This window comes from Neltuma alba, unplaced genomic scaffold (assembly GCF_004799145.2).
Source record: "Neltuma alba isolate B1F8T4 unplaced genomic scaffold, ASM479914v2 tig00010370_pilon, whole genome shotgun sequence".
NCBI lineage: Eukaryota > Viridiplantae > Streptophyta > Magnoliopsida > Fabales > Fabaceae > Neltuma > Neltuma alba.
The window spans coordinates 601,511-613,540 of record NW_021635275.1 but is presented as its reverse complement, the minus strand read 5'-3'; the positions used below and the strand labels follow the sequence as shown (position 1 = coordinate 613,540).

General features: G+C 35.6%; 1 protein-coding gene across 1 annotated transcript; it reads right to left on the bottom strand.

Moving 5' to 3' along the window:
- Positions 1-5,628: 5,628 nt before the first annotated feature.
- On the bottom strand, positions 5,629-11,541 carry LOC114756059 (MDIS1-interacting receptor like kinase 2-like). Its single transcript, XM_028944971.1, has 8 exons — positions 11,196-11,541; positions 9,323-9,394; positions 9,131-9,202; positions 8,911-8,982; positions 8,691-8,762; positions 7,664-7,735; positions 6,184-6,936; positions 5,629-6,075 (listed from the first exon to the last, which is right to left on the bottom strand). Exons 1-8 carry the CDS (start codon positions 11,539-11,541, stop codon positions 5,720-5,722), a joined length of 1,815 nt encoding a protein of 604 aa, XP_028800804.1. The 3' UTR covers positions 5,629-5,719.
- Between the last annotated feature and the right edge of the window lie 489 nt (positions 11,542-12,030).

Below are 12,030 nucleotides of genomic sequence, written 5' to 3'. Positions count from 1 at the left end.
AAACTAGGACACCTCATGGGGGTTATGTGGTAGTCATCAAGTGTGAAAATAATCAGATTATCACAAGTGGCCATTTTCTAGATTTTTCCAAGCAATTATCCATTGATTTCACGTTTTATTTAATTAATTATTGGAGTAGCCAGAAAGCAAACGAAATTGGACCATTATTGTGCTCAATTTGGGCCCCACAAATGGCTTGGACTAGTCCAAAAAGCTAGCTCACAAATCAAATCACTATCTCAAACTAATTAGAAACTTTATCAGTTACTATTCATTGGTAACATTCCATAATTTTTTCAGACCTCCAAAAATTCATTTCTCCCCATAATAATTCACCTTTTAATATGATAACATGATGTGAAAATTTTCAGAATTTTTTACCACCTCTAGGTATTTATTTTAAATTTTCTCCGATTAGGCCTTTATCGATGTCACTACGGGAAAATAAATTCCCTAAAATTAATTCCTGAACCCCCAAGGCCTAAAACTAATTTCATAAATTTAAATAAATATTTATATGGTTTATCCATCTTTTTTCCAAATTTATTGAGGCTTCTAACTAATTAAAATAATTGGTTTTTTCTGATTTTCTAATATTTTCCCGAAAAACCTCCGTTTATGGGAAAATTCGTAACAATTTATTTTCATCATAATTCCACCTTTCGGGCCTCAACTAAGTTTTCAAAATCTCTACTTTACACTTTTCCTATTTTTTTGGGAATCTTCTAGAATTTTTCTTAAATTTTCCCATTTTGCCTTTCCTAGACCAATAATTACGAAAATGCCAGCCTGGACCTCATCAGAGTTTCACATCAAAAGTTATTTCATCTCCCTGTCTAGTGCCTGCATTGACCCTCATCCTAATTTTTAATTCCCTATAGCCAAGTGAAAATCTTCGGGATGTGACAAGCGTTGATTGCATCTGATAGGAGGGAAGAGCTGATAACACAGTTTTGATAAGCATTGTTCTCCCGGCTATAGATAGAAATCTTCCTTTCTAGGCAGTGAGTCAAGATTTGACTCTTTGGGTGATGTGTCCATAGGTGTTTTTTGTCACTCTTGAGTGTATTAATGGGACACCTAGGTATTTTCCAAAATCAGGAGTGATGCTAATCCCAAGACATTAACTTAGTTGAATTGTGTGGTTAAAATGAGGATTCCTCGAGAAGAAGTTTTTTATTTGTCCAGATTAATCTTGTGTCCTGAGATGTTACAAAACCTCCACATGACTTGCTTGATTTCCTCTATTTGTTCTAGGGAGGCTTCCGTAAAAAGAAGTAGATCATCGGTAAAGAAGAAGTGGGAGATCTGGGGTCTACTACTTTTGAATCTTAGTGGTTTCCACCTCTTCTTCTGGTATTCTTGTTTTATTAGATGACCCAATCTCTCCATGCACAAAACAAAAAGGTAGGGACTTAAAGAGTCCTCTTGTCAAACACCTCTTGAAGGGGTAAATTCAAGGCCCTCTAAGCCATTCTACTGCACTTTCATTTTAGCAGAGGTAACATAAGCCACAATAAGTTCAATCAAATTGTCTTTTAGTCCTACACAATGGAGAGTGTTTCTAAGGTAGCCCCAATCCAAATGGTCAAAAGCTTTTTCCATATCAACTTTAACTGCAACAAAACCCTTCTTACCTGTCTTAGTTCTCATTCGGTGTATAGCTTCCTGGACGATAATTATGTTATCGTAGCTTGATCTGGAGGCTATAAAGCTACACTGTTCTTGTCCAATTAAGTGGTCTATAACTGGCCTAAGTCTGGTAGCTAACACCTTGGTTATCACTTTACAGCTCACGTTACATAGTGAAATTGGTCGCAGTTCCTTTAAAGTCATTAGTTAGTTTATTTTTGGGATGAGCAATATATTGATCTGGTTGAAATTGCTAATAGTTGCTAGATTTCAGAAAGCCTCTTTGACTAACTTACATAGAGCCTACCCCACTTTCTTCTGTTGGGATTGGAAGAAATATGCTTGAAGACCCTCTAGTCCAGGAGCTTTGAATGCTCCCATTGAGAAAGCAACATTTTTAATTTTGACGTCGGTCACCTCTTTGTGAATTTCATCAACCTGCGATAGTGTCAATCTTGGGAAGCCTTCTAGCCAGCTCAAGTCTTCTTCTAGCTGGTTGTCATTTGTATAGAGCTGTTGGTAGAAGTGACTTGCCATCTACGTCAGTTCTTTCAAGTTTTGTACCCATTCCCTGCTGTCATTTCGTAAGGCTGTGATTTTCTACTTCTTCCTCTTGATCACAACTGAAGCATGGAAAAATTTGGTGTTCTTGTGCCCCATTTAAGCCAATTGCATCGAGCTTTTTGAAACCAGATCATTTCTTCTTGGAGAGTTAATTTATTATACTCATTCCAGAGGTTTTCTTCCACACGAGCTAGCCCATTTGAAGGATTACTCATTTTGTGTTTCTCAATGCCCTCCATTCGCTTCAGAATTGCTTGTTTATGTCTCATAATACTTCCCAAGTGTTCATTGTTCCACTTAGTTGCAGCTTCTTGACATTTCACCACCCCTTGGCACCAATTATTTTCTTTCCAAGCCTCTTTCACAATATCATCAAAACTATCCTCGAGAGCCCAGGCAGCTTGATAATGGAACCGTTTTGGTGGGTGACATTGTTTCTCTTGACTATGTGAAGACAGGACTATAACCTTATAGTCAGATTTATATTTCAAGTCATGATAGATTCTGGATTGCAGAAATTTCACTTTCCAAGCTATGTTTCCAAAGACCTAGTCTAACTTTGCATGAATTTCTCTTCTTTCCCAGGCGAACCTGTTGGTAGGATCTTCGAATTCCAGTGGACCTGAATCAACAATACACTCACTAAAATCAGACATGGAAGTGATAAGCGGCCTTGCCCCTCCCCTCTTGTCTCTTGGGGATCTTTGATTGCCCAAGAGTTTGCCGTTTATGATAATTTGTCTCTCCAAAAATAAAGGATCTAAAAAATATTACTGAGGAATGTTTGTTTTTGATTTGACAGTGTAGAATTAGAAGAAATGTAATCGATAGTGTAATCTTTTTCATTCCACATAAGCCATATGCCCCCAGTGTATCCTGTAGCTTCCACTCTAATCCAATTTGAGAAACCCATTTTCCTCACTATATTATCTGCCATTGATCCACTGATTCTTAGTTCAATTATACAAAAGATATCAATTCTGTTCTTTCTAACAATGTCTTTTATTATTGTGGGGAAAGTCCAACTGCCGACTTCTCTGCAGTTCTAACCAGCAATATTCATAGGTAAATAAAAACAAAGTGGAAAAAAGAGCACTTATCTGCTTATCTGTGTCTCTGGAACGGCTTCTACCATTGCCATATCCTCCTTTGCTAGTGTCGCAACTACATCTCTCCCTATATCCCTTCTATTACCACTTAATAGCATAGGGTTTGGTAGTTTTAAATCCAAATAGAGTTCCATTACTGGCTCCTTTTTGCTCCTTGCATTGATGGTTGGTGAATATCGATGTTGGTTTGTGCTTGTGGTATGATTCACGAGTTCGTTGTTCCCCTGTTCAGTTGATTTGCTAACCATCAGGTTCCTTGCCTGGCTAGCTTGGCTCACATCTCCACTAATCACATTGTGTACTCTTTGTTTAGAGGCCAACTTGGCCTTCCCTTTCGGTCCATGTTCCATTTAGTCCTTTCTATCACTAGTTTGCTCACTGGGCTTAGTGTTGCCATCTGTCTCATTTTTCTTTCCCATATTGGGCCATTTATTCTCCTTCCCTTAGGCTTTTTGGGCCCCTTTTGACTTTGCCTTTGAAGAGGACTTGTGGGGTCCACCTAATTGTCTTCCTGCTGCTATTTCTTTTCCCACATTCATAGGCTTCTTCTTTTCCCAGATCACCAACTGTTAATTCCTTTGCATAGGGAGTCCAACCACCTCCTTTTCGCTGGCTCTGTTTTCTCCATCCCCTATTCCTTCTTCCTTTTCAAGCGCTGCCAACACAGTATACCTAGAGCGTGTAGAGGTCAGGTCTTCTCTTCTGACCACTTTTTTACCATTTCCCCCTACAGGCCATCTTACTCGTTGGTTTCTCTCCCTCGAAACCCGAGCTTTAGCAGACCCGAGACGAACATCCAAGGCCCGAAAGGTTTAGGGTTTGTCGGAGTTGTGCTTTTTGGTTGTTTTTCTGGTGTATTTGTGTTTGGTTGAGCTCTATTTCCTTCATGTTTTTCAATTTACTTACATTTCTTCCATGGGCATGCCTCCCTTCTATGACCATAGCGGCCACACTCAAAGCATATCAGTTTTAATACCTCGTATTCAACATTGAACGCTTCATTTGCTGCTATGATTCTGGGTACAAGTTGCTTCTATAAGTCAAGCTCAACATATATTTTGGCATAGAGTGCTCTCTCTATTTTTGTCTCTACAGAGCAGGGATCTACCAAAGTTTTCAAATCAACTTTTAAGGGTTTACCTACTCGTTCTCCCAATCTTGCTATACAGTGACTATTATGGCAATGCATAGGAATACAAGGAATTCTAATCCATGTAACAATCTAACCCAAAGAGTTCTTGAAGGGGTCAAAGTATGGTGTCCATCTCTGCACCATAACGCAGTGTTCAGTAATGACCCAAGGTCCTCCATATAGAACTTGTTTGTAATGCGCCTTCCAGAACTCAGGACTCGTGAATTTCACCACAAAATAGTTGTTGGGTAGGTCTATCAGATTGAAATCTGAAATTCCCCATAGTCTTGAGAGGTGGCTTTTTAGAGCATACAGATTGTATCTCCTTCCAAGCACTATTATTATCAGAGAGAAATTCCACGGCTTGCACCACTCATTATACTCTTCCTCAGAAATAGGAACCACCGAGTAAATATTCATTAGCCTCTAAACTTCCTCTGTTGGTTTCGGCATTTTCCAAAAGATATCATCCTCTTCTTGTAGAATCTCTTATGATTCCATGTAGGAACCTCCGTTGGCCACTCCATTAAATCCTAGGAGTGATTGCTTATAAGAAAGGGTTCTTGTATTGCTTTCTGCGCATCCCTGGTCTGATGAGTTTTTTTCCTTTCTTGAATCCACCTTCTCACTCTCTTGTTTTGAATCTTTCTTATCCATGTTATCATCCATAACGGCTTCAGTTACTCCTTCTACTTTCTTCTTTTTTGTCCAAACGTCTTCGACAAAGTCTGCCAGCCGGTCTATTGGGTTTATGCGTTGACCTGTGTCTTCCATAACATGCAAGTTCTTGGCACAGTTACCAAGAGAGAGAAAACTAAGTCACTAAGAGCTTAACCATTAACTTCCAATTTTTTAAAAAAGAAGTACTTTTATGTACCTAAATGATCAATAAAGCTTGTATTACTTTTCAAAATGCTAATACTTCTCTCTCGTTCTCTGTTTCTCTGATTCTTGTTCTCTCTCTTTCTCTCTGCATACACCTCACTTCTTATCCCATCATCCTTCCTTATTTATCTTTCAACTTCAACCATTTCCTCTTCATTTTCCTTCTTTAATAAATGACATTTCTCCCAAATTCTTCTTCTTCTTTAATGCCTACAACTTTTCCACTGAATTCGATAGAAAAGCTGGGGTTATTTTAATAATAAAATATTATTATTTATAATGATAAAATATTATTTTATTTTTTTGAAATAATAATATTTTTTTATTAAGATATATTTAGGATGTTACAAGTACCAAGCAAACATAAGCTGAATCTCCAAGCTTCATACTACATTATTTACACATCTTGATTCACTAAATGATGGATTGTGATATTATTGAAAGGAATGGCTAATGGTAGGTTGGAGGATGAAAGCCTTTGAGACACTAGTTTCATTGACGGCCGAGACTGGAGAGATGGATTTAAGCATGCTAATGCTATTGCTACTAAAAGAGTTATGTCTTGTGCATCTTTTCGTGATGGCAGTGGGATACGTGGGTCTACCACATCTTTTAGCCAAATGCTTTCAGAACATGTCTTTGACAAAGACAATATCAAATCTCCAGGATGTCTTCCCATGATTGTTTCCAATGTCATCACTCCAAAACTATAAACATCACATTTTTCAGTTACAACTAAGGTGTATGCAAGCTCTGCAATGAAGCAAAATATAAAGAAATTATGTAATTGTCTAGAGGTAAGTAATTGTAAAAAAAGATACAACGCAGCAAGAGAAGTAGTACAGAATCAGAAAAGTTGACCTGGAGCAATGTAACCATAAGTACCAACTAGAAGAGTTTGGTTAGATGCATCTGGATCAATGATTCTAGCTGTGCCAAAGTCAGATAGAAAAGCATCCATGTTTGAGTTTAACAACACATTACCACTTGTTATATCTCGATGGATAATTGGAGGAGCACAACCATGATGCATGTAGAACAAAGCATTTGCTATTCCTTTGATGGCATTCACTCTCTTGCTCCAATCCAACTCTTTAGCATCGTCATCATTATTCAACACATAAAAAAGGCTTCCTCTTTCCATGTATTCATAGATGAGGAACATGCACTGATGATGTAAACAAAAACCATAAAGCTTTACAATATTACGATGTCGAATTTCACTCAACATCTTTACTTCATTGTGAAAACTCCTGGCCAAAGAAGTGTTTCCATATTCTCTTCTATGAAGCTTTTTCAATGCTACAATTTTGCCACTTGGAAGTTGTGCTCTATAAACACTTCCATAGGCACCAGTTCCAATACAATATTTAATGTCAAAGTCCTCTGTTGCATCAATTATATCTTTATATGCAATTTTTCCATCATAGTTCCATATGGAAAACAAATCTCCATTTTTGGCTTCTCTTGTCTCACTTATAGATTTCTTGTTCTTGAATGATTTAAATAAGACGAAACCCACAACACATGTGATCACAAGAAAAGTTGTCAAAGGAATAATGATTTTCAACAAAGAATTTGAGCCTCTATGTATCTTCTTCGGCCAAAGTAATTCTGCATCACCATTTAAAAAGTCATGAGAAAAAGAGCCATAAAATTCACTTGGAAATAGCCACTGAGAAGATTGTATGACAAGTTGATGTACTGTAGCACACCAAGTTCTCTAGGTATGCTACCAAAGATACTATTATAGCTCAAATCAATGCGACATAAGGGTGGACAACTGCATATACTAGATGGTAATATTCCATTGGATTTGTTGTTAATAAAGTTACCATCAAAATCAAAGTAATCATTCAAAATGTATGATATGTTTCCACTCATATTATTTTGGAAGACATCTACAATATTAGTGGGATATTTGAAATTGCCTAATTGTTCTTGCATGCCACCACTTAATTGATTTTGAGAAACATCAAAATGTCACAAATATCCCAAATTGAAAATCAAAGAAGGGATGTCACCTACAATGAACAAATTTGACTATAAATAGAAGTTGTGGAAATTTGTCATAAAATACAAAGTTAAAAGAATGGCTCTAACTATTTTCTTGGTTTTACTCAAATCTAGCGATTCTAAATAAGGTTGGCAAGGGTGGAAGGTAGAAAACATGTAAGATAGCTGCAAGACAAGTCCAAATAATTGAGATTTTGAAGAGCTTTTATTTATGATGGAATGTTCCTTGTCAATAGAGGTATTAGGTTGTGTGGAGGTAAATACAATATTTCAAAATTTAGTCAATTTGCAAGATAAGAGTAGAAATGAAAAATAGATAACTCACTATTAAAATTGTTACAAGACAAGTTCAGATAAGGGAGATATTGAAGATCTTTTATCGATGATGGAATGATCCCTGTCAATAGAGGTGTTAGATCGCGGGGAGGTAAATACAATATTTCAAAATTTAGTAAATTTACATGGTAAGAATAGAAATAGAAGATATATAACTCACTAGTAAGAATATTAAAAGACAAGTCTAAATAAGTGAAATTTTAAATAGCTTCTATCTGTGATGGAATAATCCCTGAATTTAACTCATATATGTGGCTAAACATAAATTTATCTGAATTTTCTTCTTACAAGACTACTTAATTAGACCTCACATGTTGCCCAACCATTTGTTTTCATACTCATATATATCATACTAATGCTATGGGAATGATGAGAGTGGGTTGGGGGGTTAGTGGTTATTCTATCTAGGTCAATGTAATTTTCTTTATTCCTTTCACAAATGAAAAGTATATAGGGTTGAACAATTATGGGGTAGAAAAGTGGTGGGCGAACAATGAAGGAATATGCTTATCTGTTCTTGACAGAAGTGCGGCATCATGTTTACGAGGTATCCTTCTTCATCTACTCTAAACCTCTTTATTGAATTTTCTAGGAAGATGAACAAATTAGCATTGATTGTGTCTTCTAACATCCACTCTAATTTTTTTTATTGAACTTTCTAGGAAGATGAACTAATTAGGATTGCTTGTGTCTTGTAACAATTTTAATATCCAGTTGAACTGCAAATGTGTTGTAGGCTATTTGAAATCTAAATTGAGTAAATTTGAACTGTGAGAGCAGAAGGAGCATAACTCACTAATAATATTATTGTAAGACAAGTCTAAATAACTGAGACTTGGTAAAGCTCCAATTTCAGTTGGAATGGCACCAATCGAAGCTACTCATTTGAGTTGTAAAGGTTTTGGAGCTTATCTCTTAACAAATAAAAATTAAGGGTGAATTTGCTCTATTAAGTTATAGAGGTTAATAAAACTCGAGCAAATTTGCAAGATGAGAGTGAAAAGTGCATAACTCACCACTAAGATTGTTGTTAGACAAGTCCAAATAAACAAGACTACCAAGAAGTCCAATTTCAGTTGGAATGGCACCTGTCGAAGCCAGTCATTTAAGTTGTAAATGCATTGGAGCTTATTTCTTGTCAAATAAAAATTGAGGATGAATTTGCTCGATTAAGTTATAGAGGTAAATAAAACTTGAGCAAATTTGCAAGATGAGAGTGAAAAGTGCATAACTCACCACTAAGATTGTTGTTAGACAAGTCCAAATAAACAAGACCACCAAGAAGTCCAATTTCAGTTGGAATGGCACCTGTCGAAGCCAGTCATTTGAGTTGTAAATGCATTGGAGCTTATTTCTTGTCAAATAAAAATTGAGGATGAATTTGCTCGATTAAGTTATAGAGGTAAATAAAACTTGAGCAAATTTACAAGATGAGAGTGAAAGATGCATAACTCACCAATAATATTATTATGAGACAAGTCTAGATAAATGATATTCGGAAGAGCTCCAATATGAGTTGGAATGGCACCTATATTGGAGCGTATTTCTTATCAAATAAAAATTGAGGATGAATTTGCTATTTTAAGTTATATAGGTAAATACAACCTGAGCAAATTTGCAATATAAGAGTGAAACGTGCAAAACTCACCATTAAGATTGTTGTTAGACAAGTTCAAACAGATAAGATTATAAAGAAGTCCAATTTGAGCTTGAAAGGTACCTGTCAGATCCAGTCATTTGAGTTGAAATGTGTTCCACATTATTTCTTATCAAGGTTAACATAATCTATTAGATTATAGATGTAAATACAAATCTAAATTGAGCAAATTTGCAAGATGAGAGTGAAAGGTGCATAACTCACCAACAATATGGTTGTAAGACAAGTCTAGATAAGTGAGACTCGCAAGATCTTCCATTTGACGTGGAATGGTACCTATCGAAACCAATTATTTGAGTTGAAAACCTATTGGAGCTTATTACTTACAAAATAAAACTTGAAGATGAATTTGCCCTATTAAGTTATGGAGGTAAATAGATCCTTAGCAAATTTGCAAGATGAGAGTGAAAGGTGCATAACTCACCATTAAGATTGTTGATAGCCAAGTTCAAAGGGACAAGACAATAAAGAAGTCCAATTTGAGTTGGAATGCCATTGAGAAAATTGTATCGCAAACTGATTTATGTACTTCAGCTTTAATTTCCTTGCTATCTAAGATCCTATTTGAATTTGAATCATACCTATCAATCCTATTTCTCTAAGATCCAATTCTGTAAGATTAGTAAATGCAGTGAAGTTGAGATCTGCTACCCAGGGCTGGCTTGAAAAATGGGTCCATAGATGGGTGTTATCCAAATAACACTTCCATTATCATTGCAATATACTCACAAGGGTCGTCTGAAGAGTTTGGAAATCTTCCACCAGTTGATCAGAGGGAGTACTGTATATTTTGACTGGCACTTTTCATTTGATATCACAAAACTCACAACTTTACCACTTCTTTTTCTACGTTCTAAACACCTTTTTGTAAGCCATCGTCAACATCAAAGTTGCAGTATGCCTCACGACAAAATGACATAACTATAACGTGTGTGATTGGAAGAGGAGATTTCATTGATTTTTTTTTTCTTGACAAAACCATGTCAGGTAATTTTTAAATATTAAAAAAATTAATAAAGCCTTATAAAAAGAATCAAATGTAGCAATACATGCTGGAGAATTAATGGATAAATATAGCTAACCCCTTATGCAGGGCATTCAGTTTGGAAATCTGGGCCATTCAAAATAAAATTGAACGATAAGATTAAATGTAATTTTATTTTTATGTTTTAAATAATTTTACATTTCTATCTATGCAAAAATTTAAAATATAAATAATATCTTAATTATTCACATTTTCAAGAAAATAATTTTTTACGTGCTTAAAATCATTGGTTAAAAAACTATAAATTTAAATAGTTAAAACTATAATTGTTCATAATGTCATTGTAGTGATGAGGATAATGGTGATCATCCCTACAATAAGCACTTAAACTTGTTCTTATTGCAGGTGTCCCGATAAAAATTGCAAGCAAACATTTGGGACATCCAAAACCCGATAACTTAGCTACAAAAAATTAGCTTGGTTTTCAGTCTCTTCTATTAATTTTGCCTCCTCCTATTTTGTATTCTTCTAAAATTCCAGAAAAAGGAAGTGATAGATCATCAATATTTTAAAAACCGGATAACCAAAGTTCACAAACATAGTTCTCCTAATCCAACTGATGCATAAAAGTTCACCGGTAGAAGCTAGAATAAATGTCAACTTGCCAGTATATGAGTGAGTTTTGGTAAGAGTAAATGTTAATTAATTTACTAGCAAGATTGTTTTGAAATAAATAATGGTAGGATTTTGAAGAGTTTCTATCTACGTTGGAATGGTACTTGGCAATAGATGTATTAGACTGTGTGGAGGTAAATATAACATTTTAAAATTAACAGAGTTTTGCAAGGTAAGAATGAAAGCAAAAGCTATATAACTTACCAGTAAAATTATTATTAAACAAGTTCAAGTGCCTGAGATTATAAGGACTTGCTATCTGAGTAGGAACAGTACCTAGCAAACCCATTTGATGAAGATCCAAATGTTGTAGGTTGGGAAATGCAGTGAAGTTTAGATCTGCTAGCTGAATTTCGTCCTTTGGAGTGGTCATTGGCTGACTAATATCGATAACGCTTCCAAATTCATTGCAATATATGCCTGAGAAGTTGTCACCAAAACCCCACCATTTGGTCTGAAGCAGAGCTCGTTTCTCCTCTTCTATCATATTAATCTGCTGGGAGCAAGATATCTCAAAGCGTAGTAACAATACCAATATCATCACACCCATCTTCCTTTAATTATGTTTGCACAAAGCGGTGATCACACAATAATGAATGCACCCATCGTAGAGACTTTATATAGACAAAAGCTTAATTACCTGGGCTTTGGAAGTATGTTGTTTCCACGTCAATGTCGTCCAATGACACCGCGTAATAAAAGATAGAGAAAACCGTTCGCAAAATAAATAATTAAAACAAAGAAAACGAGTTGCACATACGCGGGGCCGCCTTCTTGGGATGAAATTATCATTATATTCTCAACCGCGCGCCCAAGTCAATATCAAAGTCTTCCTCACCTGTACTCACCTGTCGGCTTTTTTTTTTTTTTTTTACCAGCACACCTGTCGGTTTACTTATTACGTGCAAATAGATAAAGAAAAAGAAAGAGAGCAAAATCAAATTTAACTCATAAATTTACTTAAAAAATAACAATAATACTTTCCAGCATTGTTCTTATTAAATTTGAAGATATCGATGCTTTGCATCTGCAAGGGACT